A 27,998-nucleotide genomic window follows, 5' to 3' on the forward strand; every position below is an offset into this window, starting at 1 on the left:
TTCACGTCCTCTGCTCAGTCGTCAGCAGGCGTCCCGTGCACCCTGAAGCGGTACAGACAGGTGTACTCCTCATGACCCCAGTTTGACAACACCTGGACCTCGATGATCTGGAACATCAGCTGGTTCTCCTCCTGCAGGGAGAAACGCAGAGAGGAGGAGGAGGAGGATCAGCTCACAGGAAGTGGTCACTTAGGACGTCCTCTTCCACGCTCTCCTCCTGGTTTCTTCTGGTCTTTGTTTCCATCCTCATCTTTACCTGAACACTCTGTGTGTTTGTGTTTGTGTGTGTGTGTGTGTGTGTGTGTGTGTGTGAGGATCTGTGCCTTCAGTACTCACAGTGACCTCGAACATCTGCAGAGACTCCCCGTCCTCATCGTACGTGTACTTTCCCAACAGCTTTCCTTTCTCCTGAGCGTCATCATCCAGACCCTGGACACACACACACACACACACACACACACACACACACACACACACACACACACACAGGTTGGATTTTAATAAAAACTGACCATGCAGACTGAACCCTCCCTCCGTCCTTCACTCACATAGACGCTGAAGTCTCGGGGGGCGCTGTGCAATGTGCCGCTGGGTGCGAGGGTTTTGGGGATGTGTTCGAGGGAGAAGGCGGTGGGGAGGATCCTCATGGAGAGGCGGATCACCAGGAAGCCTGTGGAGCCTCTGAAGGCCCAGCAGTTACCTGGATGGACATCTGGCTGCAGGACGAGCAGAGACACAGAGACAGACAAACGAGGAGACGTCAGGACAAAGTGAGGACGAAGCTCAGAGCACGACAGGATCTCAGATTACCTGGATGACGACTCGAGGGGACTGAGAGAAATACCAGAGAGGAATCCCAAACAGACTGAGCAGAGCCGCCTTTGTTTCGTACGTCTCAGAGCAGCGAGTGCTCAGGACACTGCCCCCTGCAGGACAGACACATGAACACCTGTCAGGTGAGCATCACAGCATCACTGACCCTCCTGTCTTTGGAGTTTAACCCTGAGAGCTGCAGAGGCAGAAGCAGGTTTGATCTGAGGAAAGGAGGACAAAACGCGCTCAGAGAGGAGCGCCGTGCAGATCCTGACCTCCTGACTCCAGAGCGTAGTCGGCCAGCCCGGTTCTGTCCTGAGAGAACAGACGCAGAGCGTTCTTCACGATCAGCTGCACATCCTGAGAGACAGACGTACAAGAGAGATGACCCAAGGTTTTCTGATCACAACCCGTGCTGCTGTACTTCCTGGTTCCCGTCTCACCTCCTCGGTAACGGCGGCCCCAGCTTCTCCCGTGGCGTGCAGGACGGTCTCTCTGACCGCCTGGTCACTGAGGCCCTGCTCCAGCTGCAGACTGATGTTCTGCAGGATGCTGAGCTCCAGAGAGGCCAGCGCCCCCTGCAGGTCAGCCCTGCTCACATACTGCTGAGACAGCCACTGCAGGAGAGACCCAGGGAGGTCTGCAGAGGCTCCGCCCCTCAACACCGGCTGGTTACCATAGACCAGGGCTCGAACCTCCTCACGGACCTGAGAGGAGACCTGACAGAGCAGGAAAGGAAGGAAACAAGGAGACGAGGAAACAAGGAGATGAGTTAGGGGTTTAAATTATTTTTCTTGGATGAATCCTGTCTCTACGTTACCGTCTGCTGGATCCTGTCCAGCTCTCTGCAGCCGTCCCCACACCCCGACAGACTCTTCACATCCCGCCGCACGTCCTCCAGGACCGCCTCCAGCCGAGCAACCTCAGCCAGCAAAGCATCATGGGACTGACGATCCACAGCAACACTGAGAGTGAAAGAAACAATGTCAGGGGGGCTCGAAGTGACGACACAGAGAAGGAGCTTTAGGGTGAAGAGGAGGAGGAGGAGGAAGGTTACCTGACAGCAGCTGGGAGAGCAGGCGATGGTGAGCCAATCAGAGCTGCTTCCTGTCTTGATTGAACCTCCTGTTTCAGATCAGAGCTCAGCACCAGTTTTTCTTTCAGTGTGTGTATATGTATATGTGTGTGTGTGTGTGTGTGTACCTGTGTCGTGGCGGTCAAACTCTTCAGCTGACGCTCCAGCTCGTCCAGACGGGTCGACTCTCTCTGCAGCTGGAACAGATCCTGCTGCTGAGTCTGAAAGATGTGAAGAGAACAACAACTCCCATCATGCTTTGCGCCCAGGCCTTCTCAGGTTTACTTTAATATGAGCTCATCTGATGGATCTGGACTCTGACCTGCTCCCGGCTCCGTCTCTCCTCCTCCAGCTGGGTCTTGATGGTGTCCAGCTGTTCCTCCAGCAGGCCGTTCAGCCAGCCGCCGTCCTCCCCCCCGCTCGGTGCAGACGCCCCCTGCTGCTGCAGGTCTGCGTACAGCTGCAGCACCTCTCTGTGTCTCTGCTCCGCCTGCCGCCCGCCAGCCTCCACTCGCTCCCACAGCGCCACCAGACTCTGCTCCAGACGGGCCAGACGCTCCAACTCTCCCACCGCCGCCGCCGAGGAGGAGTCCTTCAGAGCAGATGAATGAAACGAACCACGAGTTTTAAAGAGTCAGGTAAAGGTGGAGTTTGAGATTTGGTTTCAGGAGCTCTGAGCAGGATTATGCGCTCGTGTGTCTGAAGGAGGTGAGTCTGTACCTGCTCTCCTCTCTCTGCGTCAGCAGGCGGAGCTTCCCTGTAGAGCACCTCCTGATACAGCTGCACCTCCCTCACCGCCTCCTCCTCCTCCTCCTCGGCGCCCTCTCCTGGTCTGCTGTTTGAGGGCAGGAGGCTGTTGATGGAAGGCATGTCGTGGAGCACAGCGCTCAACTCTGTGACGTTAACGGATGGAAGAACCGAGCGCAGAGCGGCCGGACCGAACCAACACAGACCTGAGGAGGAGGCAGAGACAGACACACCTTTACCTGAGGTCATCTCCACACAGACAGCGTCAAAGAAATGAAGAGGAGAACTCACTGAAGAGGAGGAGCAGCAGAGGGAGGAGGAGCAGGAGCCTGAGAGGAAACCTGGAGGAGGAGAAACACGACAGGTTTTACTCTGAGGTTTCTCTGACGCTTTAAAGTCGGGAGGAAAGAGTCAAAACTCACCGAGTCAGGAGGAAGCTGGTGTTCATGTGACGCCATCGTTTGCTGAGCCATGTGCACACCTGAGCTGCTGATTTACCTACACACGACCACAAACACACACAAACGGACTTTAAATGATCACATGAATGATATGAGCGTCTGAGCGGGCGGGTGACGGTCGGCGGGGAGCACATAGAAAAAATGTTTTTGGTTAATTTACAAGCCACACATTCAACACACACATGCACAGTCTAGAGACTTGAGATCCAATGTAGACCGCTAATGCCAGAAGCTCCGACACAAACATGCTGCAAACCAGAGAAGAAGAAAAGAAGAAGGACCAATCAGAGAGCAGATTCTTTAACAGCCAATCACAGAGACATGGCGTTAACCTGCAGAGCGCCCAGCGCTCACTGAAGCTGAAAAGCCAGTTTTGGTCAGAGGCCAGGCGGCCGACGCTGCTCTGAGGGTCAGCTGGAGGAGAGAGGAAGCTGAGGAGGAAGACGATGATGATACGATTACTCAAACCTGAGAGTGAGAGTCTGCACCGACCCACAGAGACCCTGAAACATCAAAACGGGCATCAGTGTTTAACCTGAGAGGAGAGCAGCGCTCCACAGCAGCCCCAACACACAGGAGGCCAGAGAGGCCAGAGAGGAGGCCAGAGAGGAGGACTCTGAGCGCAGTTTCTCCTGACAGTCCTCACCTGTGGGTGGTGAACAAAGTTTATCCGACAGAAACTGAACATTCAGGAGAAGAGGAGCAGAACAGAGACATGGGAATAAAAACCTCTCCTTCTCCTTCCACTCACACAGAGATCCGTTGGGATGAGTCTCCTCCTGATTAACAGTCGACTCCTTCAGGGTCATGACTCCACGGTGACTCGGACCAGCTGCAGACAGACCAGAGACCGGGTTACAGACACAGACAGACAGACATCACACCTCGCCCTCTGAGCTGCAGCGACGCAGACAGACGAAGAGAGGAGAGGAGAGGAGGACGGGGAGGGACATTTGCATTTCGTCAAGGCAACAGCCAAAGTGGAGCGGTGCAGAGCATTTGTTTGGGGGGAAACCACGGCAGGTGAGCAGAAAGCAGAGAGTCCCACACCTGTGACAAACAGGAAGTGTTAGAGTCAGTACCTCTGAGTCCATCATCAATCTGTGTGTCCACCTGTGAGAGCTTTAAACACAGCCCCCGACACACCTGCCAGGTGTGTGTCAGCACACACACACAGCGGGCTGCAGCTCTCCTCACACACAGCAGGGACGCGTCCAGCCACGGCCGCAGCACATCTGAAAGAGTGACGCTTTAGTGAACACAACAACACACACACACACACCTGAGAGTGTGACACACATGTGGGCGGAGCCACAGGGAGGAGGAGGAAACACTCAGAGCTTCAGATGGACACATGGTGGACGAGCCGCGGTGCAGAGTGGAGGAAAGGAAACCAGCAGGGCAGGAAGTGAACACACACACACACACACACACACACACACACACACACACGCATAGTGCCCCCTGTAGGTAGGAAGTAGGAACACTCAGTCCGCTCTGCTACCTGTCACATGTTTGCGTCTGTGAGGCGTCAGGTGATGCAGCAGCAGAGAGAGCAGGGAGAACACACAGGCAGCTGACCTGTCCCACACAGACACCAGCACACCTGTCGATCACAGGTACACGACAAACAGCTGATCAACAGTGCAGTACTCTTAGTGAACACAGGGGGAGCTCATCAGGAGCAGGAAGCCAGCACTGAAGATGAAGTTTCACACCTGTGCTCTGGCCCTCACCTGAGCGGTTCTTGCGGCTCCGGTCTCGGCTGTAAATGACCGAGGAGTCCGGGCCCGGAGGCTCCATGCAGGAGGACGAGGACGTGTATCTGGAGGACGGGGGATGTGCTGGCTCCTTCCTGTCCTGCTGGTCCTCACAGTCCTTACAGTAAACCTTACTGAGCGTGTGCGGAGGGTGCCTTTGACAGCTGTCATGGGGACCAATCAGAGTGCGGTCTGTCAGGACGGTACTCTGCTCTGCTATGACGGTGCTCTCTGAGACACCGACAGGAAGAGGACAGGAAGAGGACAGGAAGAGGACAGGAAGAGGACAGGAAGAGGACAGGAAGAGGACAGGAAGAGGGGAGGAAGAGGACTTCATCAGCAGTTTGAGCAGGAAACAGATTCACTACATTTGTGTAGTTCAGTGGTTTTTAAATGATTTTCTGTAAACACTGAAACTGACTTCAGGTTTATTCTTCTGTGAAGCTCAAACTGACCTCTAGGATCTGCATCCTGATCCAAACCTGCAGCACCAGAGAGGAAAAACTGTCAGACAAACCCTAACGACAGGTGAGAGATTTCTTTCTACACCTGTGAGAGAAGAGAAGCAGCTGGAGAAGAAGTTTACCCCAGAGTGTGTCGACCAGCGTGGTCTCCTGGATGGACGACTCGTCCAGCAGGGAGGAGATCAGGGAGGCATCAGAGGCCACGCTGTGCACGCTGCTGTTGTGGAGCGAGTAGATCAGCTGTTTACGGGGAGTGTGGACGAGGAGGGACTCAGAGCAGGAGACTGAGAGCTGCTGAGAGCGGCGGGACTTTGACGACCTGCAGGACACAGAGGAAGATGGTGAAGGAAACAGACACAGAGCAGAAAGTAGCAGCTGAAGCTGTTCGTCCACTCACCTGGTGCTCATCCAGCCAGCTCCTCCCACGCTGAGGGAGGCGCTGCTGGGTGCCAGCGTGCGGTCCAACAGACTGTCATTGAGCCGCAGGCTGCGTCTGGACATGACCTCCGTCTGAAAACACGACGCGATGTACTGCTCCTTCTCTGAGTCGGAGGCTGCAGGGGAATAACTGGAGCTGAAGAGGAGGAGGAGGTAAGGAGGGAGACCCAAGAGGTTGTCAGATTCAACTTATAATGTCACTGCTCTACAACTATGGAGGACCAAAACTGCCAGAATTTAAAATAAAGTGAACAAAAAAAAAATTACATATACATAAGTAAAAAAAAAATAAATATAAAATAAATAAATACAAAATTAAATGTGGAAATAGAATTAATTATCAATAAAGAAAAGTAAATAAAAGTGCTCCGCTCTCATAAAAAATAATATTTAAATGAGGGGGCGGTCCTTCGTGTGTCTTGAGTTGAACTGTTTGCCATTGGTTGATTGACATGTGAGTGCAGAAATTGACGAGTTATGACTATTATTGATTTTCAATTTTGGCAGTTTTGGTCCTCCGTATACGACTTCTTTCAGTGACACAAAAGAGTTAAATCCTGGAAATCTTCAGGGTCAGAAATGATTTTTAGACGTGCTAGCTGAGGAGGAGAAATAAAACAGAAACAGAAATCAGGTTGAAAGTGACCACCTCTTAGCTCAGCTTCGCTTTATGCTCCTTCTCCTCAAACACACACACACACACACACACTAAGCAGACTTTGAACAGCCAGGATTGTGTTTTAGATTTACAGGATGAAAATCAAGGAAGTGTTTAACGGTAAGAAGAACAGAGTCAGCTGAAAGTTTGGAGCGAATGAGCGATCAGTTTTTACTGATTCAGAGTTATTCTGATTCATGGATTGGACAGAAACAGCAGCAGAGACTCACACCAGATAACAAATCCCTGTAACCTGATCAGAGGCACCTGACCCACATACTCCCTCACAGACACACACTCACACACACTTATGCAACACTAAAACCCCAGAAGAAGAAGAAGAAGAAGATACGCACAGGTCGGTCCATCCCCAGCTCTGCAGCTCCTCATCCTCCTCACACACACTCATTCCAGCACACACAACATCCACTCATCACCAACACACACACAGACACACACACACACACACACTGAAAACACACACGCAGCAGGCCAAGCGGCAGCAGCACAGTTCAAGTTCACCTTAAACCTACTTAACGACTGCACGCTGCACTTCCTGTTAGAGCTGCTTAGACCCTGCCCACAAATACACACCTGACACACACATCAACACTCCACACCTAAAACCTGTCCATTATCACAGGTGTGGAGAAAATACTCTGATCTGTTTGAAGAGTAAAGCTGGGTTAGACTGGTTAAAGTACTTTAGAACTAAAACTGCAGTAAATGTGTTAGTGTTTTCATATTTTACTGCTCATTATCTGTGTATCTATTCAGTCTATAGTCCTTAGTGTGTTATAAATGTGCGAATTATTGTAGATATCCATGTTAGTTTGTTATATTTCTTCTTTCCTCTTGTTTTGAATCTAAATAAATGTGTGTTTATGGTTTCTAAGCAATGCCTGATAACCTGCTACTACTGTCATAGACTCTACCCATCTATGAATCCTACATAAACTTCTGAACAGTCTTAAAAAACAAAGAGGACTCACCGCAGCTGCAGGTGGACCCCTGTGTTTGCAGATAATATGAGAAGGTGTAAAAATCACCTGCACTGTGATGGAAGTGAACACAACTCACTCTCTGTAAGCCTCTCTGGATTACCCAGCAGCCTTCAGTTTGAGCTAATTATGGACCCTGCAGTGACCCGTACTAACCTGCTGAGGGCGATGTCAAAGCAGACATTTATTTCCCACATCATGTGTCTTTTTTTGTGTCCCACCTTTTCAACTACACTTGTAATAGATGGAAAATTATAAAAGCATTCCTCTAAAAAATCAAAAAGTCAAGAAAAAAATACTGTTACATAAACAATTTTCTATGATAATGTTTGAGGTAATTTAATCCTCAGTTTAACACCAAACAAATCAACTAAACGTGGTTTTGCGTAATTGTAAGTGTTTTCTTCACTTGGTTTATAATGTGAAACTGTGCTGAGGTTTTAATTTACCTCATATATTTTCTGTATTTTGATATTTTTGACTGTTTTAGTCAAATAAGACTCTAAAGATGGATAAATGAGCAAAAATAACACCTCACCCACGTGTTTCCAGTCAGTTAAAGGGCCTGTCAGCTTCCAACCAATCATCATTGAGCTTAGAAGAATGACGTCGAGATAAGACCAATGAGAGACAGTGTGGGCGGTGCCCCGCGAAAAACAAACGATGACGTGCTAATATTAGCTTTAGCTCTCGAACATTTGACTCTGAATTAATCTACAATTTAAAAAAAGAGATATAAAAATTAAATTAACCGATTAAAACCCTTACCTTCAGTTGGCTTTCGAAAAGCTGGTGAATCCTCAGCAGCAGAGGCGAAAGGCGGGACCACAGCCCGTTAGATACCGGACTGTACCTTGATACCGGGAGCTCAGCTCGCCTTTACGCTAGAGGAGGAGTTTTTCTGTCTGTTACAGGCTTTTTGGAAACACAGGTAAGTTATTTATCTCTCATATCTGTCCTGTCGCAACAGAGAAATCACCCAATTCAAAATGGCAAACGAGTAAAAGCAAATATTCCACGGCTGGTAGCGATATGCCTAATTAAAACTGTCAAAATCATGTGTAAGTAGCGCTGATTAGCGCCCTCATGTGGCGGGAAGAATTTTAAAGTCTTCGCGAGTGCATGACCAAAGATCGTAAATAGTGCGTGAGATGGCTCACATTCTACTCATATAAAACCAGATTTCATGTTAACATGAGAGTTTTTTCTCCCTGTTCTTGCCATTAGTCTTAACTTTATCATTTTTTTCTTTGAGAGTGAGATAAAATTTAACATCACATATAATGTTTACCGAAGATATGCGAATGAGCACTGCTTCTTTGTACGGTTTTATCATTCTAGCAACAAACACTCATTAATACGATTTTACATTAGGTAACAACGTAACATTTTCTTAATGTATAAAACGTTAATGGAGTTTTTCACTCGAATCGTAAAGTGTGCTATTAATAAAAACTGCATGCGTGAAGAGGACGGAATTAGAAAGTAGTGAGATCTCTTACCTTATAGACAAGCTCAACCCTGACATGACCCGGATGTAGAACAAGCCGAGGTCAGTGTATGCCTGGTGTGTACACACGTGTTTACCAGATTTTCTACAATCAGGTTTGAGATATTTCTAAAGTTATTTATTTAATTTATTTAACTGGATATTGTGTTTTTGTTCCAATGAGCGGAAGTTTGTGAACTTTGAGACTTTTAGTTTCCGGAGGTTTTCAGAAGTGTGGATGTAGCTCATGTAGCCGGTTCATATCTTTCAATCTGTATTATGTGTGTTTATTTACGTATTTACTACATCTAAAAGTTTGTTATATCTGGACTGTTTACAGGAAATTATTAAGTTACAGCTCTGGGTTTCCTGTACAATCCAAACTGCTTAAAGTAGAAGCTGATTTTTTTTTTTTTTTTTTTTTTTTTGCGCATCAGGCTTCATAAAGTTTGCTCCGGGGAAGTGTTAGCATTCACTCGTCCATTACAAATGTATGCTAGTTTATTCTGCTGTGATGAAGTTAATCCCCAGACTCATGTTAGATGTTACTATCACTGTTAACGTTAACACCTTGTCACAGCTAACGGTTTGTTTTGGGTGAGATTATAAACAGGGGCGTATTTAGTGGTTTGGGGGCCCAAGGCAAACCCAGTCAATGGGGCCCTCCATGTCCTTGTAACTCCTCTTCCTCAGAGCTAGACTGGCCTTCCCTGGGTCCACTGTCTCTTTCCCAGAATCAAGGCATGAGACAGTGCTAATCTTGTACATGCTAACTTAACGCAACTAAATGCATTTCCTCAAGTTCTGTGCTTTAGTTTGATTTAGAAAAAAGTGAATCCATCATTTAGTCCACTTTGTCCTGGATTTGAAATCTTTTATGGTCCATTGAAGCTTATTTGTCCCACAGTGGGGAATTTACAGAGTAACAGGAACAAACAAGAAAGGATGAAGTGAAAAACATTACAATAGGTAAATATTGAAAAAATAATTTAGTAAAGAAAAAATATGTAAATATCAAGCACAACATCAAACTGGAAAAAAATCTACTGAAAGAGGTGATATTTACAGTTACCATACTTTTTGGTACTATTATTTTAAAGTGAATGTATTTTTATTTGACCCCCTGTCCAGTGAGTTATGTTTCCAAAAAAGAGATTTATACAATAATGTTTATCACCAACTGAAAAAGTTTGATTCAGAGAAAATGATCCTGTTTCCTGGGCTAGATAAAGTCCTTAAAATCCTAAAAGTCTGATATGTTTATCTCAGATCTCAGAGCAACATTGGTTTTATTTCCCACTTGGTTGAAAATAAGAAAAAAATGTGAAAAAAGTGTTTTTACCACTTTCTTCCTGAATCAAATGTTCAGATGTGTTGTAACATGGAATAGCCCATTGAATAAGAAGGGAGGGGGAGGACCCAAAACCATCATTACAGATTAAGCCTTTGGATGGATTTTGAAGTATGTGAAGTAAGATTTAGAAAAAAGAAATGCTTTCAATTAAAGAGAACTTCATAAATCAGTTTTTAAGAGATGCTTTGGGGGCCCTGGGAATCTTGGGGCAACTGCCTGTGTTTGCCTGATTGTAGCTACGCCCCTAAATATAAAAACCAGAGTCCCGAAACGAAACCACTTTGACTAGACTTAACAGAGCTGGTCTTAATTTATTGGGATCAAACGTGCTCAGGGTAAAGTTTTTGAATTCTGTCCCACACCCTGTAACACATATGCCTGTCTGGTGTTTTTGTCTACATCAGATTAACAAACAGCCATCATGACGTCATTAGCCCACCAGCTGAAGAGGCTGGCAGTGCCTCAGACTGACCCCAACCTGCTGACACGCAGAGAGGTCGCCTCGCTGCTCTTTGACCCCAAAGAGGCAGCATCCATGGACAGGAGCACCTTCTACGCCCTCGGTGAGTCTCGAACAGGGCTTAGAGTTTCTTCTGCTCTACAGTCTGTTCATCCTCCTCTTTCTCCTCCTCTCCAGGCTGCACAGGATTGGAGGAGCTGCTGGGAATCGAACCAGCCTTTCTGGAGTTTCAGGACACCTTGTTCAGCAAAGCCTCGCTAACTTTAGAGCGCAGCGTCCAGTCCAAAGAAGTCAACGAGAAACTGGACGCCGGCATCTCGCTCTTCCTCACCCGCCTCTGCCCGTACTTCCTCCTCAAACCAGCTCACAAGTGCATCGAGTGGCTGGTTCACCGGTACGCTGGGCGGTCTAATCTAACCTCGGATGGACTCCTCTGCTCTTCGACTGATTCATATTTGCTTTGTTCGCAGTTTCCACATCCAGCTGTATAACCCCGACAGCCTGCTGGCCTGCGTGCTGCCGTATCACGACACCAAGGCGTTCGTCAGAGTCCTGCAGCTCCTCAACATCAAGGACGCCACAAACCGCTGGAACTGGCTGCACTGCCTGCAGGTCTGAAAACCGTCTTCACTCACTTCACTCAGAGTTAAAAACACAACACGATCCTCGACAGTTTGAAGATCAAACTGTGCCTGTGCTGCTGTTCCCGCAGAAACCCGGCGTGCCTCTGTCCAAAGGCGCTCTGATCACGCACTGCTACTCAGACCTGGGCTTCATGGACTTCATCTGCACCTTAGTCACCAAAGCCGTGCAGGTAAAGATCAGCGAACAGAGGGCTCTGTCAGGAGGATTCAGATCTGACCCTAACCTCTTCTTCTTCTTCTGCTTCTTTAGGCGTATTCAGGCCACGCCCACTCAGGAAGTTGCTCTCAGCTCAGAGTGGTCTTCTCTTTCTACGCCTCCACCATCGTCCTCGCTCTGGACGCTGTGGAAAAAGTGTCGGACAGCATCATCGCCAAACTGCTGCCGTACATCCAGAAGGTGATCTTCACCTGTCGCACAGTTTTATTCCCTGTTCTTAATGTTTGACCTTCACATGATGTCACAGCGATCTTTATGTCAAATCATCAAGTGTCTCTGATGATGTCATCACCTCCTCAGGGTCTGAAGTCGTCCCTCAGCGACTACAAAGCAGGATCCTACATGATCGTGTGTCAGCTGGCGGTGAAGGTCGTGATGGAGGCGTCGCTGGTCGACAAGCTCGCCGTGCACGTCAGCCGCTCGCTCCTCAGAGAGCCCGTGCTGGCTCAGGAGGGACTCGGCTGCCTCGTCGTGCTGCTGCAGAACCAGAAAGAGGGCGCCGCCGGGCCCAGGTAGGGCCGCGCTGAGAGCACAGACACACCCCCTGCAGGTGTAACCTTCACCACCTGACTGTTTCTTTCCTCCTCCTCCTCCTCAGAGCGTTCGACCAGCTCAGCTCCATGCCCGTGCTCGTCTCCTCACTGCAGGTCATGGCGGCGAATCATGATGTCACTCCTCTGCTGCGGGGCCTGCTGCCTCACCTGGTGCACGCCGTGTTCAGCGAATCAGGTGAGAAGAGAAACAATGTGAGCGTTGAAGGTCTCTGAACACCTGTGTTTGGATGCTTTGATCAGTTTACCTGTCGATCTCCTCCCAGGTGAGACGGAGTCAGGTGAGCTCGCCGTGCTGAGGTCTCTGCTGCAGTCCATCCCCCTGACCCGGGACCTGGACCAGACTGTGGCTCGGTAAGAGATGATTTGATCGAATGTTACACCTGGAAACAACTTTTACTCTTCCTTCCTCCTTTCCTTCCTTCCTTCCTTCCTTTTCAGTAGCTGATGATGTGGATCTTTGCGTTTGTCTCTGTGTGATCTGAGTGTCTGAGTTTCTCCTGCAGGTTGTTACTGGACCAGTACTTGAGTCAGACCCAACTCTCTGACGAAAACCTGCAGGTTCTGGATCAGCATCTGCTGCCCCTGGTCCGGCTCCTGGAGTCCAGGTCGGTCTGCCTTTACAGCAGGGAGGGATTTATTAAAAAGATGAAACAGAGATTATTTTATTTTATTTGCACGTTGGTGTTAGCAGCGTGTACGTGTGTGTGTGTTCATCAGGTACTGTGGCGCTCTGGACGGCGTCCTCGCAGGTCACGTGACAGACGCCAACGACGCCGAGCAGAAACGTCTCTTCCATCAGTTCCTCTCTCTGTCTGTGAGCAGCGGAAAACACCAGGTGACCCTGAACTACACGTTAGTCCTGCACGTGACGGAGAGGCTGACCCTGCTGTGTTACTCAAATGTGTGTGTGTGTGTGTGTGTGTGTGTGTGTGTGTGTGTGTGTGTGTGTGTGTGTGTGTGTGTGTAGATTATTGGTGACTCGGACACGTCTCTGCTCCTCAGCCTGAAACACCCACAGCCTTCAGTCCGAGTCTCTGCTCTGGATCACCTGATGGGCGTCCTCAGCTCCGGACAGGTACAGCAGCTCAGGTCGTCTTTCAGGGCCCCTGAGTCTCCTCCTCCGTGGAGTCGTCTCTTTTTTACTCCCCTGTGGATGTTTCTGGAGCTGATCTTTAGTTTTTGAGTCATGGATCGTACAGACTGTTTGCTCACCGGCTATGGCAAGCCCTTTTAACATTTAATAGCTACATTTGACTCTCTGGAATTAACATTATAGATATCAACAACATAATTGTGACAAGTCAAAAATACAGTTGGCGATATCTCTAATTCAGTTTGGACTTTCCAGAATTACAGTTAAAGATATCTTAAATGTGATTTTGACTGTCAGAAATGTGTTCATGACGCTGGACATGCGAGGCTTCCCATTGGATAGTGACCCAAATAAACTGGAGGAGAGAAGAGAAAAAATCATTTTAACAGTTTTCTTAGCAGAAGAAATGGAGATTACCGTCATCGACAAGATATATAGAAAATGTCATGAAATAGAACAAATTTATGATCAGGGACTTTGTGGAGAACAAGAGCTACGTTCACTGCAGCAAGCCCCTCCTCCTATACCTGTCATAACTTTTGTCATCATTACAGATATCTGCAACATCAATTCCCCTGGTCGAAACTCTGTTTCAGGATATCTGTAATTACATTTTGACTAGTCAAAATAAAAGTTTAAGATATCTCGAATTTGAGATTTCTCTAACCACAATTAATTTAAAGTAGGGCTGTGACTGTAACGCGTTAATTACATTAATTAATTACACCGCAAATTAACACGTTATAAAACTTAACGCAGATTAATCTGGATCCCAAACCCGCGAGGCGTTCAAAGACACACTTAATTTCGAATGTCTGGCATTCACAAACCATTTGTCCTACTTGGAAAAAGTGGTGTTCTCGTCAGATTTTCAAATTTCCGATGATCCCTGAATGTATCACACGTAAGGTCAGCAACATGCTTTAAACCGGAAGGAAGCAAGAGTGAAAATCAACCGTTTGCTCAATTCTGTAAAAGACATATAATTCTACACTCTTTACTGCATTTAACGAGCCCTGAATGTTCGATATTTGTCCTGTATTTAAATCTAAAGAATTCTTTGAAAATTTCCTTCCATCTTCCTGGTGTCATGTTTCAGCTTGGGGCTGCTCTGCACCAATCAGCAACAGTTTGTGTGTTCAGAGCATGTTAAACTGAGAATACTTCACTTTTCTTTGATCCAAGACTTGAAAAAAGTGTTTTGTACATAGTTCCTCACAGTTTTTAGCCTTTAGCCCTGGTTCTCCTGACCTCATAGAAGTATAGAAGTTCATAATGCAGTGAAAATTGAGTCCACATCGAGTACTCAGGGTACCTAAAAATGTGTTGTATATATTCCTACCTTATTTATGTTTTTTTATGTCTTTTAATGTAATTTTAATGTCCTGGAATTCAAATTCTTTATTTTGGGACCTTAAGCAGATATGAGATTAAAATGCGATTAATTAGATTAATTAATTATAAATCCTGTAATTAATTAGATTTTTTTTTTTAATCGCCTGACATAGGGCTGCACGATGATTATCCATGATTATCGCAATCGCAATTGCAATCGCAATGTCAGCACATGCAATTCAGATTTTTCTCCATGATAACCAAGCAAATCTGTAGACTCATCATGACACAACTTTTTTTATTAAATCGCAAGCACAATCGCAATATTTTCCACCTAATCGCAAATCGCACCTTTTCCTCAAATCGTGCAGCTCTAGCCTGACAGCACTAATTTAAAGATATCTGTAACTTGATTATAGACATCTACAACTAAATTATGGCTATCAATAAATCTAGTTGCAGATATCTACAATTTCATTCTGACTAAGCGTAATTCCAGTTCAAGATATCTATAACGGCATTTTGACGAGTCAAAATGTGATTAAAGATATCTATAAATGCTATTATAGATATCTTTAATGGAAGGGGGTTGAAGATATCTTGATTTGGAATTGTGACTAGCCAGAATGAAATTGTAGATATCTGCAACTAGATTTATGGATAGTCATAATTTAGTCGCAGATATCCACATCTCACATTGTGGCTATCCATAACTGAATTTAAGATATCTGTAATGAGAAACCCCACACACATGAATGGGGAAAGGGGAGGAATTAAGTTGTGGATATCTGAAATTACAATTGTGGATATGAATAATGTCATTGTGGATATCTGAAATGTTCACTTTGACCAGGAAGAACTGAATTGTGGATATTTGTGTTACATATCCAGACTAGCTATTAAATGTTAAAGGGCTTTCCATACACCGGCTGCTTCCCTCCTCTCTGCAGCAGCAGAGTTTGGACCAAACCTTCCTGAAAGACGCCGTCGTGGACCGGCTCCAGGACCACGTGCCGCAGGTCGTCGCCACCGCCCTCAAAGCTCTGGAGGTGAGTGAGGTCACAGGTGGAGGCCGTTCATTCTGCAGCGCCCCCTTCAGTCGGCTCTAAATCCTGTTTGTTTTTTCTGTTTTTCCAGATGTTGTACGACTCTCTGGACCCTGAATGCATCGTGTTGTGTTTACTGTCACTGCTGCACAGGGCGGATGTGTTGGATGCTGAGGGATGGTCAGTGAACTTCAAACACTCGTCATTAAGATTTAGACGAACTCGTTTCAGTAACTCCTGAGTGTCGTCTCGTCCTCAGGCTGCCCGTGCGCACAGAGGCGGTGCGTTTACTGTCCGACCCACGGCTGGGAAAGGCGGACTCTGAGCTGGTTCAGAGGGTGGGATGGAAGCTGCTGCCCTTCCTCATCATCACCCCCTCTCAGATCCAGTTCTCCTCCTGCGTCGCCAAATCCTCCGTCATCAGCCAGCACCCGCTGACTCAGAGCTGGGCTCAAGGTGACGGACTGGACCTTTAATTCCTGCTGAATAATAAACCATCCCGACCAACACCTGCAGAATTTCTAGAAGCTTTGAACAGTCCCACCTCGTGATTGACCCTGAAATGTTTGTGTCCCTGCAGAGCTGGAAGACGTGATGATGAGGAGTTCTGATCCAGACTTCGTGGGTCTGGTAAACCAGCGTCTGGTCTCCACGATGACGAAGAGCCTGTCCAACATGGAGCCGGTCTGCAGACAGGACGCTGTGAGTTAACACACTTTTAAAAACCTGATCAGACCTGGTGCTGGACTCTGGATTTATGGGTCTCTCTGTGTCTCTGGTCCCCCTCAGCTGGAGAGTCTGGCTCAGCTGGTGGAGCAGCAGCAGGGTCCTGGTCTCAGAGCCAGGTCCTCCTCCCTGGTCCTGACGCAGACCCTCCTGCTGGGTCTGAGCGAGCTGAGCGGGACGCAGCACCTGCTCATGGCTCAGAGGGTCTTTGTGCTGCTGGAGCGCCCCCTGCTGGACGCCATCAAAGAGGCGTCTCCTGCGCAGGTGAGTGAAGAGCAGGTGGGATTCTTTCATTTCAGGTGTTTGTTTGTTTGTGTTTACCTGTTGTTTATGTTACTGTAAACAGGAAGTGGATCCCTCAGCCCGCCCTCCCTCCCCCTCCTCCTTCCCTGAAGCCCTGACTCTCTACCTGAGCAGGTGTGAGCAGCAGTCATGTGACACAGAGTTCACCCTGGTCCTGATGACTCTGCTCAGAGCCTTCATCCCCGCCCTCAGGTGTCAGGACTCGTCCTTCACAGGTAAAGACACGAGGTGTGGTCTCACCTGAGGCTCGTTTACCTGAGCAGACAAACAGGAAGTGCTTTACCTGTCCACAGGTCAGGTGTGGTGGAACCCGGAGACGATGGACACAGACAGCCGCTGCCACCTGGGTCTGCTGTGCCGCCTCTTCAGCCTGGTCCTGAGCGGTGCGGAGGCGGGGCCGTGTGCCTGGACCTTCAGAGACCTGATGAAGCTCCTGATCCAGGTAAGCTCACCTGACGCTCAGGTGTCCCGTTTTAATCTCCACACGATGCTGAGTGGCGTCTGCGCCTCCTCCAGGTTCACCTGCGTGAGCCCGTGATGCTCTTCAAGTTCCTCTGCCTGCTGTGGGGCTACGTCGGTAACCATGGAGACCAGCTGGATGTGAAGGTAGACGCCGTGCTGCAGACTCGGGCGCTGTATGTGGGCGGAGCTTTACTGAAGGTCCAGCCCACCGCCACGCTGAGTCAGCTGACTGCTGCTGAGTCGCCAGGTGAGGAGGTCAAACACTGAACTGATTAAATTTAATGTTTTTATTTTTATTTCTTCACATTTTAATATTTTTAATCGATTGTTGATTTTCTGTTCGTTCTGAAGTTTCTTCCTTTCGTTCAGTTTTGATATATTTTGTGTTCCCAGTGGTCCCCTCCCTCCTCTGCTGTCTCTCCTCGCCGGTCCGGGAGGTCAGGAGGGTGGCGCTCGCCGCTCTTGAGAGCCTATCAGCCTCCGGCTCTTCTCCCCTCCAGCCAATCACGAAGCAGCTCCTGAAGACGTCAGAGGAGATCATAGCTGACCCGTCTTACCTGAGCCAGGTGAGTCAGAGCCCGCTCATACAGACTTGTCAGTGGAAAGGTGATCTGACCGTCTCCATGGTAACCCTGCAGGCTCTGGGCACGCTCCATGACGGCTCCCTGGCGGGTAAAGCCGGCTCTCAGCAGAAGCTTCAGGCGTCTCTCCAGCAGCTCCTGCAGAGCGTCCAGAGCGTGGACTGTCCGTCGTACACCGCCGCCGCTCTGCTGCGAGCGCTCAGCAGCGTGGACGGCCAGGTGAGAGCAGGAGCACACCTGCACAGGTACGATCACATGACTCAGGAGGAGCTCTCCTCTGACCTCCTCGTCCTCTCTGCAGCACGTCCTCTCCGCTCTGCTCCCCGTCCTGGGCCGGCTCCTGGATCAGGTCTGTGCGGACCCCCCCTCCCCCCTGCTGCGGGCCCAGCTGATCCAGCTCGTCCTGGGGAAGTTCAACGAGGCCTCGGCCCCCCTGCTGGTCCAGGACCAGAACTGCCTGGATCTGTTCACCCGGGCTCTGAGGACGTCCACACCGCTGCACGGGGACCTCTCGGTTCAGGTCGTGGCTCTGGATCAGGTCAGGGTCCCCGGGTCAACCCTGGTCCACGTACAGGAGCAGGTTCTCTGTTAAAGACCAGATCAGCGTAAACAAACCTGTCTGAAGTCTCACGTCTCTCTCCACAGATCACAAAGTCGTTTTTCTCGGCGCTCGGGGACGAGGCGGTGCAGCAGAGGCTCCTGGCGGTGATGTTTGACCTGCTGGTGGATTGTGGGACGCCCGCGGTGGCCGGCGCCATCAGGAGCGTCTTCAAAGGGGTGAGAGCAGGACCTGCTGAGTCCACAGAGGATCTGAGAGCAGTTTGAGTGTTTATACCCCGACAGGATGGATAGTCATGTGACCTTTGAACCTTTTGTTTCCATGGTAACAGATCACGGTGGACGCTCAGCTGGTAGCCAATGAGCTGGCTCCTCCAGACAAACCTGAGGCGTGTGTGACGGTGCAGCAGAGCCGCCGCAGCAGGCTGTCCCTGAGGTGGAGAGCAGCTTCTCACTCTCCCTCACAACCACTTCCTGTTTCCTGTCTGTCCGCCAACACGTCACATGACTCTGTTCTGTGCAGGAAACCGGAGGCGAGCGCCGCTGCCTGTCCACAGGAGGGCGCTGTGTCGTGGCAGAGAGTGACTCTGATCCTGGAGCTGCTGCAGCACAAGAAGAAGCTGAAGAGAGGCCCGGCGCTGGTGCCCGCCCTCTTCTCGCTGCTCGCCAGGTAACCTCAGCTGACTCCTCCTCCTCCTCTGAATCCAACGCTCCCTCCTCTGATCCTGTCTCTGCTCCTCCTCAGGTCTCTGGAGTCGTCTGCAGCGTCTGACAGTAACCTGGAGTACACCAAGCAGCTGCTGCTCAGCTGTCTGCACAGCATCTGCCTCAGGCTGCCCCCAGCAGGGGGCGCTGTGGGGACAGGTGAGTCCAGCAGAGGGCGCTCTCCTCTTTGTTACTCTTTAAAAACACAGAAACATGATGAGCGTCTCTTTTCTCTGCAGACGTTCTGGAGGAGGAGAAGTTCAGCGTGGAGCTCGTGGTTCAGTGCATCAGGACGTCCGTCATGCCTCAAACGCATCACCAAGCTCTGCAGCTGCTGGGCGCCGTCGCCGCCATCTTTCCAGTGAGTCCTTTACGAGTCACAACCCAGACAAGACGAGTGTTTATCATCAGCAGACAAATCTATCTGTGTGTCCACGAGATGTTTGAGGAGCAGGAAGTGTTTGATAAAATTTCAAAATAAAAGCGAGAATTTACTTCTAGGATTTACAAACATTTATTCACCGAAATAAATCCTTAAGAAAAACAGTTGCACCTCACATTTAGAAAGACGGATCCAGTAAAATGTAACCTCCTCCTCCTCTTGCTCCTCCTCCTCCTGCAGGAGAAAGTCCTCCATAACATCATGCCCATCTTCACCTTCATGGGAGCCAACGTCCTGCGTCTGGACGACCTGTACAGCTTCAGAGTGATCGATAAGACGGTTCAGACCGTGATCCCCGCCTTGATCCAGGTCAGACCGGACTCCGTCCTCCGTCTCCTCTCCTCCTTCCTCTTTGGTGTCTCCTCCTGACTCCTCCTCCTCCTCCTCCACAGGCCCATCAGCTCCCTGACGGCAGCTCCTCCTCTCACCTGGTCTCCGTGGTGACGAAGATCATGCACGTGTTTACCGATGCTCTCCCTCACATGCCGGATCATCGCAGAGTGCCGATCCTCAGCCAGCTGGTGACCACGCTCGGCCCCGCCCACTTCCTGTGGGCCCTGATGCTCCTCCTCTTTGAGCTGCACGCCAAGCAGGCGGCTGGCTCGTCCTCGGAGAAGGTCAGAGAGCGTCCATGTGTTGGTTTCCTGTTGAGACGTTGACTTCCTGTCCTGAGAGCGAACCAGGAAGTTAAAGCTTCAGCGCCACTTTTTACCTGTGTCTGTTTCTGTGTGTGCAGGACGCAGCTCTGGAAAGAGACGTGGACTTCTGGATCACTCTGTGCTGTCAGTTTGAGGTGTCGGATCAGATCACCTCCCTCATCAACATCCTGAACTTCCTGCTGCAGCTTCCTGACGACAAAGACGATGGTGAGTTGCAGATTCGCCTCTACGTCAGCTCTGTTTTCTCGCCTCACGCTGACTCTGTGGTTTCCTCCTCTGCAGCTCCCGCTAAACGCCCCGTCGGCCGGCGGGTGGTGAAGAAGAAGAAGGAGGATGAGGAGAAGGTGGAGGACCTGATCTTCAGCGTGGAGGCTCACAGCAGCAAAGAGCTGCGGCACTTCAAGTTCCTCAGCGTGTCCTTCATGGCTCAGCTGCTTGGGTCCAACAGCTTCATCGGGAAGGTGAGAGGAGACGAGGAATCAAGGTTACACTCTTTGTCCTGCAGCCAATCAGATTATAGAGCTTATTTCTTTGTGTTACAGGTCGCAGACGGAGGAGAAGCTGACGAGTCTCTGCAGACGCTGCAGCAAAGGTCAGTTCACGTCATCCTGAGACGATAATCAGGGGAGTGTGTGTGCACTAATGTGAGTGTGTGTGTGTTTCAGACTGCTGGAGGAGATCCTTCGCTACATCCACAGCGTCGCTCGCTGCATGGAGCAGAACGCCGACAAACCCACGGCAAAGTTCTGGAGAGTCCTCCTGAACAAAAGCTACGAAGTCCTGGATAAGGTCTGATCGCTCACGCTTTACCTTTAAGTCCTGTTTCCACCGAGCGGTTCAGTTTGGTTCATCTCTGTGCGACATTTTGTGGCGTTTTTTCCGCTGACCGAAACAGGAACAGGTCCCCAAATCACTGACCTGTACCGTCCCATTGCAGTCTGTTGATTGGTCCAAAGATTTGTCACTTCCTGTGCGACAGCGGTTATAAAAAAACAAAGAATCACAAAGAAGACGATCACTCTTTCTTCTTCCTTGGATTAATTAGCAGGGTAAACTGTGTCACGTTATAGTCAGGGAGTCTTAAAAAGTCTTAAGGGGACATATCATGCTGATCCCTGATTTAATATGTACATATGATATAATAAATTTGAAAACAAGACCTTTCACCCCCTGAATTTTCAAAAAATTAGATATTGTATTTTTTCTGATATCCTAGAACGAGATTTGATGCCTCTGAAAATAGGTCATTGCCATTTGGCCGCGAGATTTCGACCTTCATGACGACACGAGGATCCTTTCTTTTTATTGGAGTAATCTGATAAAGTAGCTCCTCCTCTGTGATGTCAGTTAGTCACACAGCCACCACCGAGGGATACACCCACCAAGAGCCGACTGACTGAGTGCTGGATGCAGGGACTCTGCTCTGCTGAGCAGCTCGGCTTTACATGGTGAATTAGCAGTTAAAACACTGTAGATTAAGCAGACGTGGTAATACTTGTGAGACTGTGATATTTGCTGCTTGTTCTGACATGCACTGTGAACCTGGACCACAATAATGCTGCGGTAATAACATAGTGAGGAACTGACGGTAGAGGCGATCTTTAGACGACACTTTCAGCATGATGGATAAAACAGACAGAGAAAAGTGAAGGAGCAGGATGGAGCCCTGTTATAGAAATAGTTTATTGGTGAAGTCTGCCTTTATTTCCACGTATAAACTCTACATGTTACAGTACCGCTTTGACTCACCACACTGAAGCGTCCTGAGATGATCTGTGTCCAGGTGGATTTTCTTCCTCCTGAGCTGCAGAACCGTCCGGGTCTGACTCGGGGTCCAATACAAAAGGACGTATCCTACACTCTGCCATTTTATTAGTGCTATCAATGCCTTACAGTGAAGTTTTGGCAAACAGCAAACTCGCTCAGTCTGCTCCATTCAGTGTGGCGATTTATTAAATACTGCCATGCTGCAAAAACCGCCCCCTGGCTCTACCACCTCCGCCCCTCTGATAGAACTGACCAATCAGAGCACAAAGGGCTGTGACGTTGCGAGGTTACTGGAGGTCATTCTGGAAACGGAGCGTTTCAATGAGATCTTCAGAATGGCCTAAAATGAGGATATTGAGAACGCTATTGTGGGGCAATGAAGGAACTAAATGACTTGTACTGAGGGCAGAAATGCTTTACAGGCGTCCTAGTCTGGCATAGTGAAAAGGAGAAACAAGCAGGATATGTCCCCTTTAAGGTCGCGATAAGGTCTTAAGACTTTTTGAAAGGTTTTTAAAAAAGTCTTAAAAAGGTTTTGAATCTCCTCAGGATTTCAGCGTTAACCCTGTATAGTGAACCTGACGTGGCGCTTACATGCCCTCTACAAGGGAGGGCACGGTTGGCTGTGGAAACACAAACAGGATCAGGATTTACTGACCCGGCCCTTACCAAACTGTACTGATCCGTACCGGACCACTTGGTGGAAACAGACTCCTCACCTGTGCAGGGCTCAGGTGTGTGTGTGTGGAGCTGTAAACACACTGATATCTCTCCTCTCGTCCTCCAGGTGAACTCGCTGCTGCCCACAGACACCTTCATCACGGTGATGAGGGGGCTGATGGGTAATCAGCTGGCGTCAGTGAGGAGGAAGGCCATGGAGCTGCTGAACAACAAACTGCAGCACAGACACACCTGGGAGGAGCAACAGGTGAGCCAAGTCTGATCACTTCCTCAGGTGGTCAAAGATTTGGTTTGGTTTGTCTTAACGAATCTTTTCTGTGGCAGGTCATCGCTCTGTTACAGCTGACAGGCGACCTGCTGAGCATTGTGGGTAAAAGTAGCAGTCAGCTGACAGAGGAAGAGGCGGAGCACGCCATCAACCGACAGACGGCGCTCTACAGTCTCAAGCTGCTCTGTCGCAGTTTCGGCTCCGACCACCAGGAGGCGTTCGTCCCAGTGCTGCTGCAGACGGTGGAGGTGGTCATGACGCCAGAGGAGGAGAAGAACGTGACGGGCAGCGCTCTGCTGTGCATCGCCGAGGTTGTGAGCGTGCTCAAAGCGCTCGCCATCCCACAGCTTCCGAGGTCAGGGGAAAGAGTTTAGATCCAGGTCTGTGATTGGTCAGGTGTTCTCAGGTAGCTCACAGTGCGTCTCACCTGCAGGTTGATGCCGGCCGTGCTGCAGATTCTCACAGACAGGAAGGAGCTGCTGACCAATGAGAGCTACCTGCTGAGCGCCGTCACCGCCCTGCAGCGCGTCACTCAGACGCTCCCTCACTTCATCAGCCCGTACCTGCAGGACATCACGCTACAGGTGAGACTCACCTGCATGACATCATAAAGACAACACCTCTCACCTGATCCTGCTAACACGCTCTGATCCTGCAGGCGTGTCGACTGACTCTGATGGTGGAGTCCTCTTCCTCCTCCTCCACCTCCTCCCTGCTATCCACACGCCTCGCCTCCCTCAGGTGCACCCTCGCCACTGAGCTGCCCCCCCGGGTCCTGCTGCCCACGCTCAACAGGTGCTACGGCAACATGGTGGAGGACAGAAAGGTGAGAGTCTCACTCACAGCTTCAAATTCTCCAACCTGTGACAGACTTTTCATTGCTGCTGTGTTTCCCTGCAGGCCCAGCTGGGGGCGCTGATGAGCATCCTGAAGGAACACATCAGTCACATGGAGAAGGATCAGCTCAAAGTCCACCAATCAGAGCTCACCTCCTTCTTCCTCACCGCGCTGGACTTCAGAGCTCAGCACTGCCAGGTCTGACCACCAGGGGAGACACAGATCTGTCCCTGACATCCTTTAAAATTAGAGATTAATCACCCTGTAGATTCAGAGATCAAAGGCAGAACTCAGAGATCAAAGGCAGAACTCAGAGATCAAAGACAGAACTCAGAGATCAAAGGCAGAACTCAGAGATCAAAGGCAGAACTCAGAGATTAAAAGCAGAACTCGGAGATCAAAGGCAGAACTCAGAGATCAAAGGCAGAACTCAGAGATCGAAGACAGAACTCAGAGATCAAAGGCAGAGTTCCGTCCTTGACCTCTGAGTTCTAGAACTCCTGATTTTGCTCTCCACGCAGACTGTTCCGGATGCATGCACCTGATTGGTTGACACTCTGTCTTGTTTATCTTCCTCTGAGTATTTCGTCTCAACTCCTCGTCATGTTTTCAGGGTGACCTGGAGAAGACGGCGGCGGTGGAGGGTCATGTGATCGACTGTCTGCTCTCCATGGTGCTGAAGCTGTCAGAGGTCACGTTCAGGCCGCTCTTCTTTAAGGTGCGATCTCTGAACTCGTCGTTGATCTTGTTTTCTCTGTGGGCGGAGTCTTCCTTGGCGTGCTCATCGTGGTTTTTATCTCCGCAGCTCTTCGATTGGAGTAAGTCGGACAGTAAAGATCGTCTGTTGACGTTTTATCGCCTGTCCGACTGCATCGCCGGGCGGCTCAAAGGACTCTTCGTCCTGTTCACAGGAAACTTGGTGAAACCGTTCTCTGACCTGCTGAGACTCAGTAACTCCTCACAGACAGGTGAGACGACAGGTAGACGTTTTCAGAGGGCGCTAAATGAACTCATTTGATCAGCTGATTTCTGAAGCGAGCAGCCAATTTCTAATTTTTCTTTATCATTATACTTTGATTAAATTTGGTGAATAAATTCTGTATTTTACATTTTTTTTCTTTTTTTTCCCTCATTGTTATTGTGGATTTTATTTAATTTTATAGTAAACATTTTTTAAATTTGAATTTTGGTTGTTTTCTTTTTATTTCCTCTAAGTTTCAAATATTAATTTTACTGATTTATCATTTTTTTTAAATTTTTTTCCCCCTTTAGTTTTATCTATAAACCTTATTTTTATTTTTATTTATTTATTTTATTTATTTTATTTTATTTTTTTGTCCTCTGTAGCCCAGCAGATAAAACTTTGTCTCAGGTTTGAATGTTTTAGTTTGATTAAAACTTAATAATAGTCGTTGATAATCTCAGAGTTGATTCCTTCTCTCTATAAAACTTTCTGCAGGAACGCGCGCTCATGAATGAATCATGAATGAATGAATGTTGTTGTTGTTTTTCTCACAGATGAGCGTCTGTTCACCTCGAGTCGAGCTGAGGAGAAAGTCAGTCTGCTGCTGCAGTTCGTCCTCGACTGTCTGCACAAAATCTTCCTCTACGACAAGAACAGGTTCCTCAGCAAGGAGCGAGCCGGCACCCTGCTGGGGCCGCTGGTCGACCAGGTGAGACACAACACACCTGAGACACGACCAGACACAGTCTGTTCTCTGGACGGGACTGAACCTTCACCCTGAGTGAAGGAGTTTAGGGTCAGGAGCATTTTATATTTTTCCCACACCACAACCCAGGCGCCATGTATCCTTTAACGTCTTGAAATAAGACATTTTTTTGTGCTTGTCTGATGATTAAGATCATCTTTACTGAAATAAGCTGTGAACACTCAGATTTCAGTTTTTACAGTCAGGAGAGGGACGAACCTCTGAGACCTGATCTCTGAGCAGCAGGTGAAAACAGACGGATCTGACTTTCTTTAAAAAAAAGAAAAACAGAATACAGACTTAAATCCTCAAAATCATCAGTTTGAAAGAGTCAAACATGTTGAAACATGGACCAGAGATCACCTGACACCCCGAGGTTTATCTTTACAGTTTCATTCTGATTTATCAGCTGACGGAGCAGATTTTTATTTTGGACTTTTGGGAACTTTTTGTTCACATTTTGTCCACCTCATCATGTCTTTACCACATGTTTATTGTGTAATTTAATAATCTGTACTCCACCCCCTGCTTTTAATCCAAGTTTCTAAGAATCTGAGTCCATCAGCTCAGCCTCCGTCCAGATTTAAGACTTCTCTTTTTCTGTTTCCATCGAATTAAAGAGTCCTTCACCAACTGACAAGTCTATGTGTGTGTGTGTGTGTGTGTGTGTGTGTGTGTGTGTGTGTGTGTGTGTGTGTGTGTGTGTGTGTGTGTGTGTGTGTGTGTGTGTGTGTGTGTGTGTGTGTGTGTGTGTGTGTCCTCTACAGCTGGAGAACATGGTGGGTGGAGACCAGGTGTACCAGCAGAGGGTGACCCAGCACCTGGTCCCGTGTGTGGGTCAGTTCTCGGTGGCTCTGGAAGACGATGCTCTGTGGAAAACTCTCAACTACCAGATCCTGCTGAAGACCAGACACACCAACTCCAAGGTTACACACACACACACACACACACACACACAAACACACACACACACAAACGTTTTTCTTCTAGTCTGAGCTCACTGCGCCCCTTGCCTCAGCTCACCTGGATGAAAGTCATTTCGCAAAATCTAATTTATCTTCACATTAAGCCAAAAAAGTGTATAATCAGGTGAAAAATTGTCTAAATGAGAAGTTTTTGTGTTTATAAATGTGAACATGTGATTTCTTAGTTTCTATTTTTTATAAATTTGCAAATTGAAGAAAAAAAAAAGAAATTTGTAGTGTCATAGATTTTATAAATTTGCAAAATTTATAAAATTTCAATAAGTTTGAAATTAAAAAAAAAAATCAAAAATTTGCAAAATAAAAAAATGAAATTAAAAAACGGGATAATTTTCCAAAAATTTGCTGAAATGTCATAAATTTGCAATTGAAAAAACCCTAAATAATTCAATTTTAAAATTTTGCTTAATTTCCAAAAATTGTTAAAACTTTCTAAAGTTGCAAAAAAAAAGGGATTTATGTAAAAGAAATTACTAAATCTTTAAAAAAAAAAAGTGGAATTATTTTTCTTAATTTGCAAAAATGTCATAAAAATTGAATAAAAAAATCCAAAAATGCAAAAAAAAATCACAAAAAATTAAAAGTTTTGTTTCAAGTGGTGATGCATTTTATGTCCAAATTTCATATTATGGTTTTACTAAATGTTTTTGTTGTTATCTTCACATTAAGACAAAAAAGTGTATAATCAGGTGAATAATTGTCTAAACAAGAAGTTTGTGTGTTTATAAATTTGAACATGTGATTTCTTAGTTTTTTATTTTAAATAAATTTGCAAATTTAAGAAAAAAAAGAAATTTGTAGTGTCATAGATTTTATTAATTTGCAAAATTAATGAAATTTCAATAAGTTGGAAAAAATTGCTGAAATGTCTTAAATTTGCAAAAAAAAAAAAAAAATTTAAATAATGTAATTTTTAAATTTGCTTCATTTCCAAAAATTGTTAAAACTTTCTAAAATTGCAAAAAAAAGAGGGATTTCTGTAAAAACAATAGTTAAAAAATTAAATAAATTTTTTAAAAATGTGGAATTCTTTTTCTTAATTTGTGCAAAAATGTCAAAAAATTGAAAAAAAATCCCCAAAAATGCAAATAACTGCAAAAAAAATCACAAAAAGTTAAAAGCTTTGTTTCAAGTGGTGCTGCAAAGGAGTCAAAAAGCCGTATGAGGCACCAGAGCTGCAGGTTGCAGACCCCTGGTGTAGACTAAAGTACAGGTTGTAACTCCCTCCTCCCTCCTCCTCCCTCCTCCTCCCCCTCAGGTGCGTTTCTCCGCCCTGTTGGCGCTGACGGAGCTGGCGTCCAAACTGAAGGAGAACTACATGGTGCTGCTGCCGGAGACCATCCCCTTCCTGGCCGAGCTGATGGAGGGTGAGGACACACACACACACACATTCAGAGACATGCATGATCCCTGCAGTTCCCTCAGTGTCCAGTAGGGTCTGTGGTGGTTTTCCAGCTCAGGTTCTGACGGGTCTGGTTCTGTTTCAGACGAGTGTGAGGAGGTGGAGCAGCAGGTGCAGAAGGTGGTTCAGGAGATGGAGAACATCCTGGGAGAGCCTCTACAGAGCTACTTCTAACACACACACACTTTACACACACTTTACACACACATCAGCTGTGAACTGACTTTCCACCTCTGTTTTCATTTTCTGCACATGAATAAAAACTCTTCTTAAAGTCACTCTGTCCTGTTTTTATTATTTTAATCA

The 27,998-nt window shown here is 47.7% G+C and overlaps 2 protein-coding genes across 2 annotated transcripts; one reads left to right on the forward strand and one right to left on the reverse strand.

Annotated features, from left to right (window-relative positions):
- Positions 1-8: 8 nt before the first annotated feature.
- On the reverse strand, positions 9-8,945 carry LOC141785495 (SUN domain-containing protein 1-like). Its single transcript, XM_074663834.1, has 21 exons — positions 8,920-8,945; positions 5,718-5,894; positions 5,443-5,639; positions 5,312-5,338; positions 4,833-5,087; positions 4,601-4,702; positions 4,179-4,331; positions 3,848-3,928; positions 3,058-3,133; positions 2,927-2,976; positions 2,609-2,841; positions 2,211-2,480; positions 2,017-2,109; positions 1,871-1,938; positions 1,634-1,778; positions 1,257-1,532; positions 1,089-1,173; positions 811-926; positions 549-716; positions 337-429; positions 9-131 (listed from the first exon to the last, which is right to left on the reverse strand). The coding sequence occupies exons 1-21, from the start codon at positions 8,943-8,945 to the stop codon at positions 15-17; spliced, it is 2,808 nt and encodes a 935-aa protein (XP_074519935.1). The 3' UTR covers positions 9-14.
- heatr1 (HEAT repeat containing 1) lies at positions 8,944-27,941 on the forward strand. Its single transcript, XM_074664089.1, has 45 exons — positions 8,944-9,022; positions 10,665-10,823; positions 10,898-11,114; positions 11,191-11,332; positions 11,433-11,534; positions 11,615-11,761; positions 11,882-12,093; positions 12,180-12,310; positions 12,399-12,486; positions 12,639-12,740; positions 12,853-12,970; positions 13,103-13,210; positions 15,514-15,612; positions 15,701-15,789; positions 15,869-16,065; positions 16,190-16,311; positions 16,399-16,599; positions 16,682-16,853; positions 16,932-17,080; positions 17,155-17,347; positions 17,494-17,666; positions 17,739-17,900; positions 17,983-18,219; positions 18,327-18,458; positions 18,572-18,675; positions 18,763-18,909; positions 18,985-19,103; positions 19,184-19,305; positions 19,567-19,695; positions 19,779-20,003; positions 20,123-20,252; positions 20,328-20,506; positions 20,588-20,637; positions 20,711-20,834; positions 22,600-22,740; positions 22,818-23,116; positions 23,195-23,345; positions 23,420-23,587; positions 23,662-23,796; positions 24,212-24,316; positions 24,404-24,566; positions 25,117-25,271; positions 26,075-26,233; positions 27,549-27,657; positions 27,778-27,941. Exons 2-45 carry the CDS (start codon positions 10,682-10,684, stop codon positions 27,864-27,866), a joined length of 6,438 nt encoding a protein of 2,145 aa, XP_074520190.1. The 5' UTR covers positions 8,944-9,022; positions 10,665-10,681; the 3' UTR covers positions 27,867-27,941.
- The last annotated feature ends 57 nt before the right edge of the window (positions 27,942-27,998 follow it).

This window comes from Halichoeres trimaculatus, unplaced genomic scaffold (genome assembly GCF_033239565.1).
Source record: "Halichoeres trimaculatus isolate MK-OKI-2021-1 unplaced genomic scaffold, fHalTri1.1 fHalTri1_scaffold_23, whole genome shotgun sequence".
NCBI lineage: Eukaryota > Metazoa > Chordata > Actinopteri > Labriformes > Labridae > Halichoeres > Halichoeres trimaculatus.

Bases quoted from the DNA above. Each gene is read 5' to 3' on its own strand.
- LOC141785495 (XM_074663834.1), bottom strand. From the start codon at position 8,945: ATGTCAGGGTTGAGCTTGTCTATAAG. The intron at 4,703-4,832 runs GTGAGGGCCAGA...TGTGATCGACAG, and splicing joins GAGCCGCAAGAACCGCTCAG to GTGTGCTGGTGTCTGTGTGG. The intron at 430-548 runs GTGAGTGAAGGA...GTGTGTGTCCAG, and splicing joins CCCGAGACTTCAGCGTCTAT to GGTCTGGATGATGACGCTCA.
- heatr1 (XM_074664089.1), top strand. From the start codon at position 10,682: ATGACGTCATTAGCCCACCAGCTGAAGAGGCTGGCAGTGCCTCAGACT. The intron at 11,762-11,881 runs GTGATCTTCACC...TCACCTCCTCAG, and splicing joins TGCTGCCGTACATCCAGAAG to GGTCTGAAGTCGTCCCTCAG. The intron at 16,600-16,681 runs GTGAGTGAAGAG...TACTGTAAACAG, and splicing joins AAGAGGCGTCTCCTGCGCAG to GAAGTGGATCCCTCAGCCCG.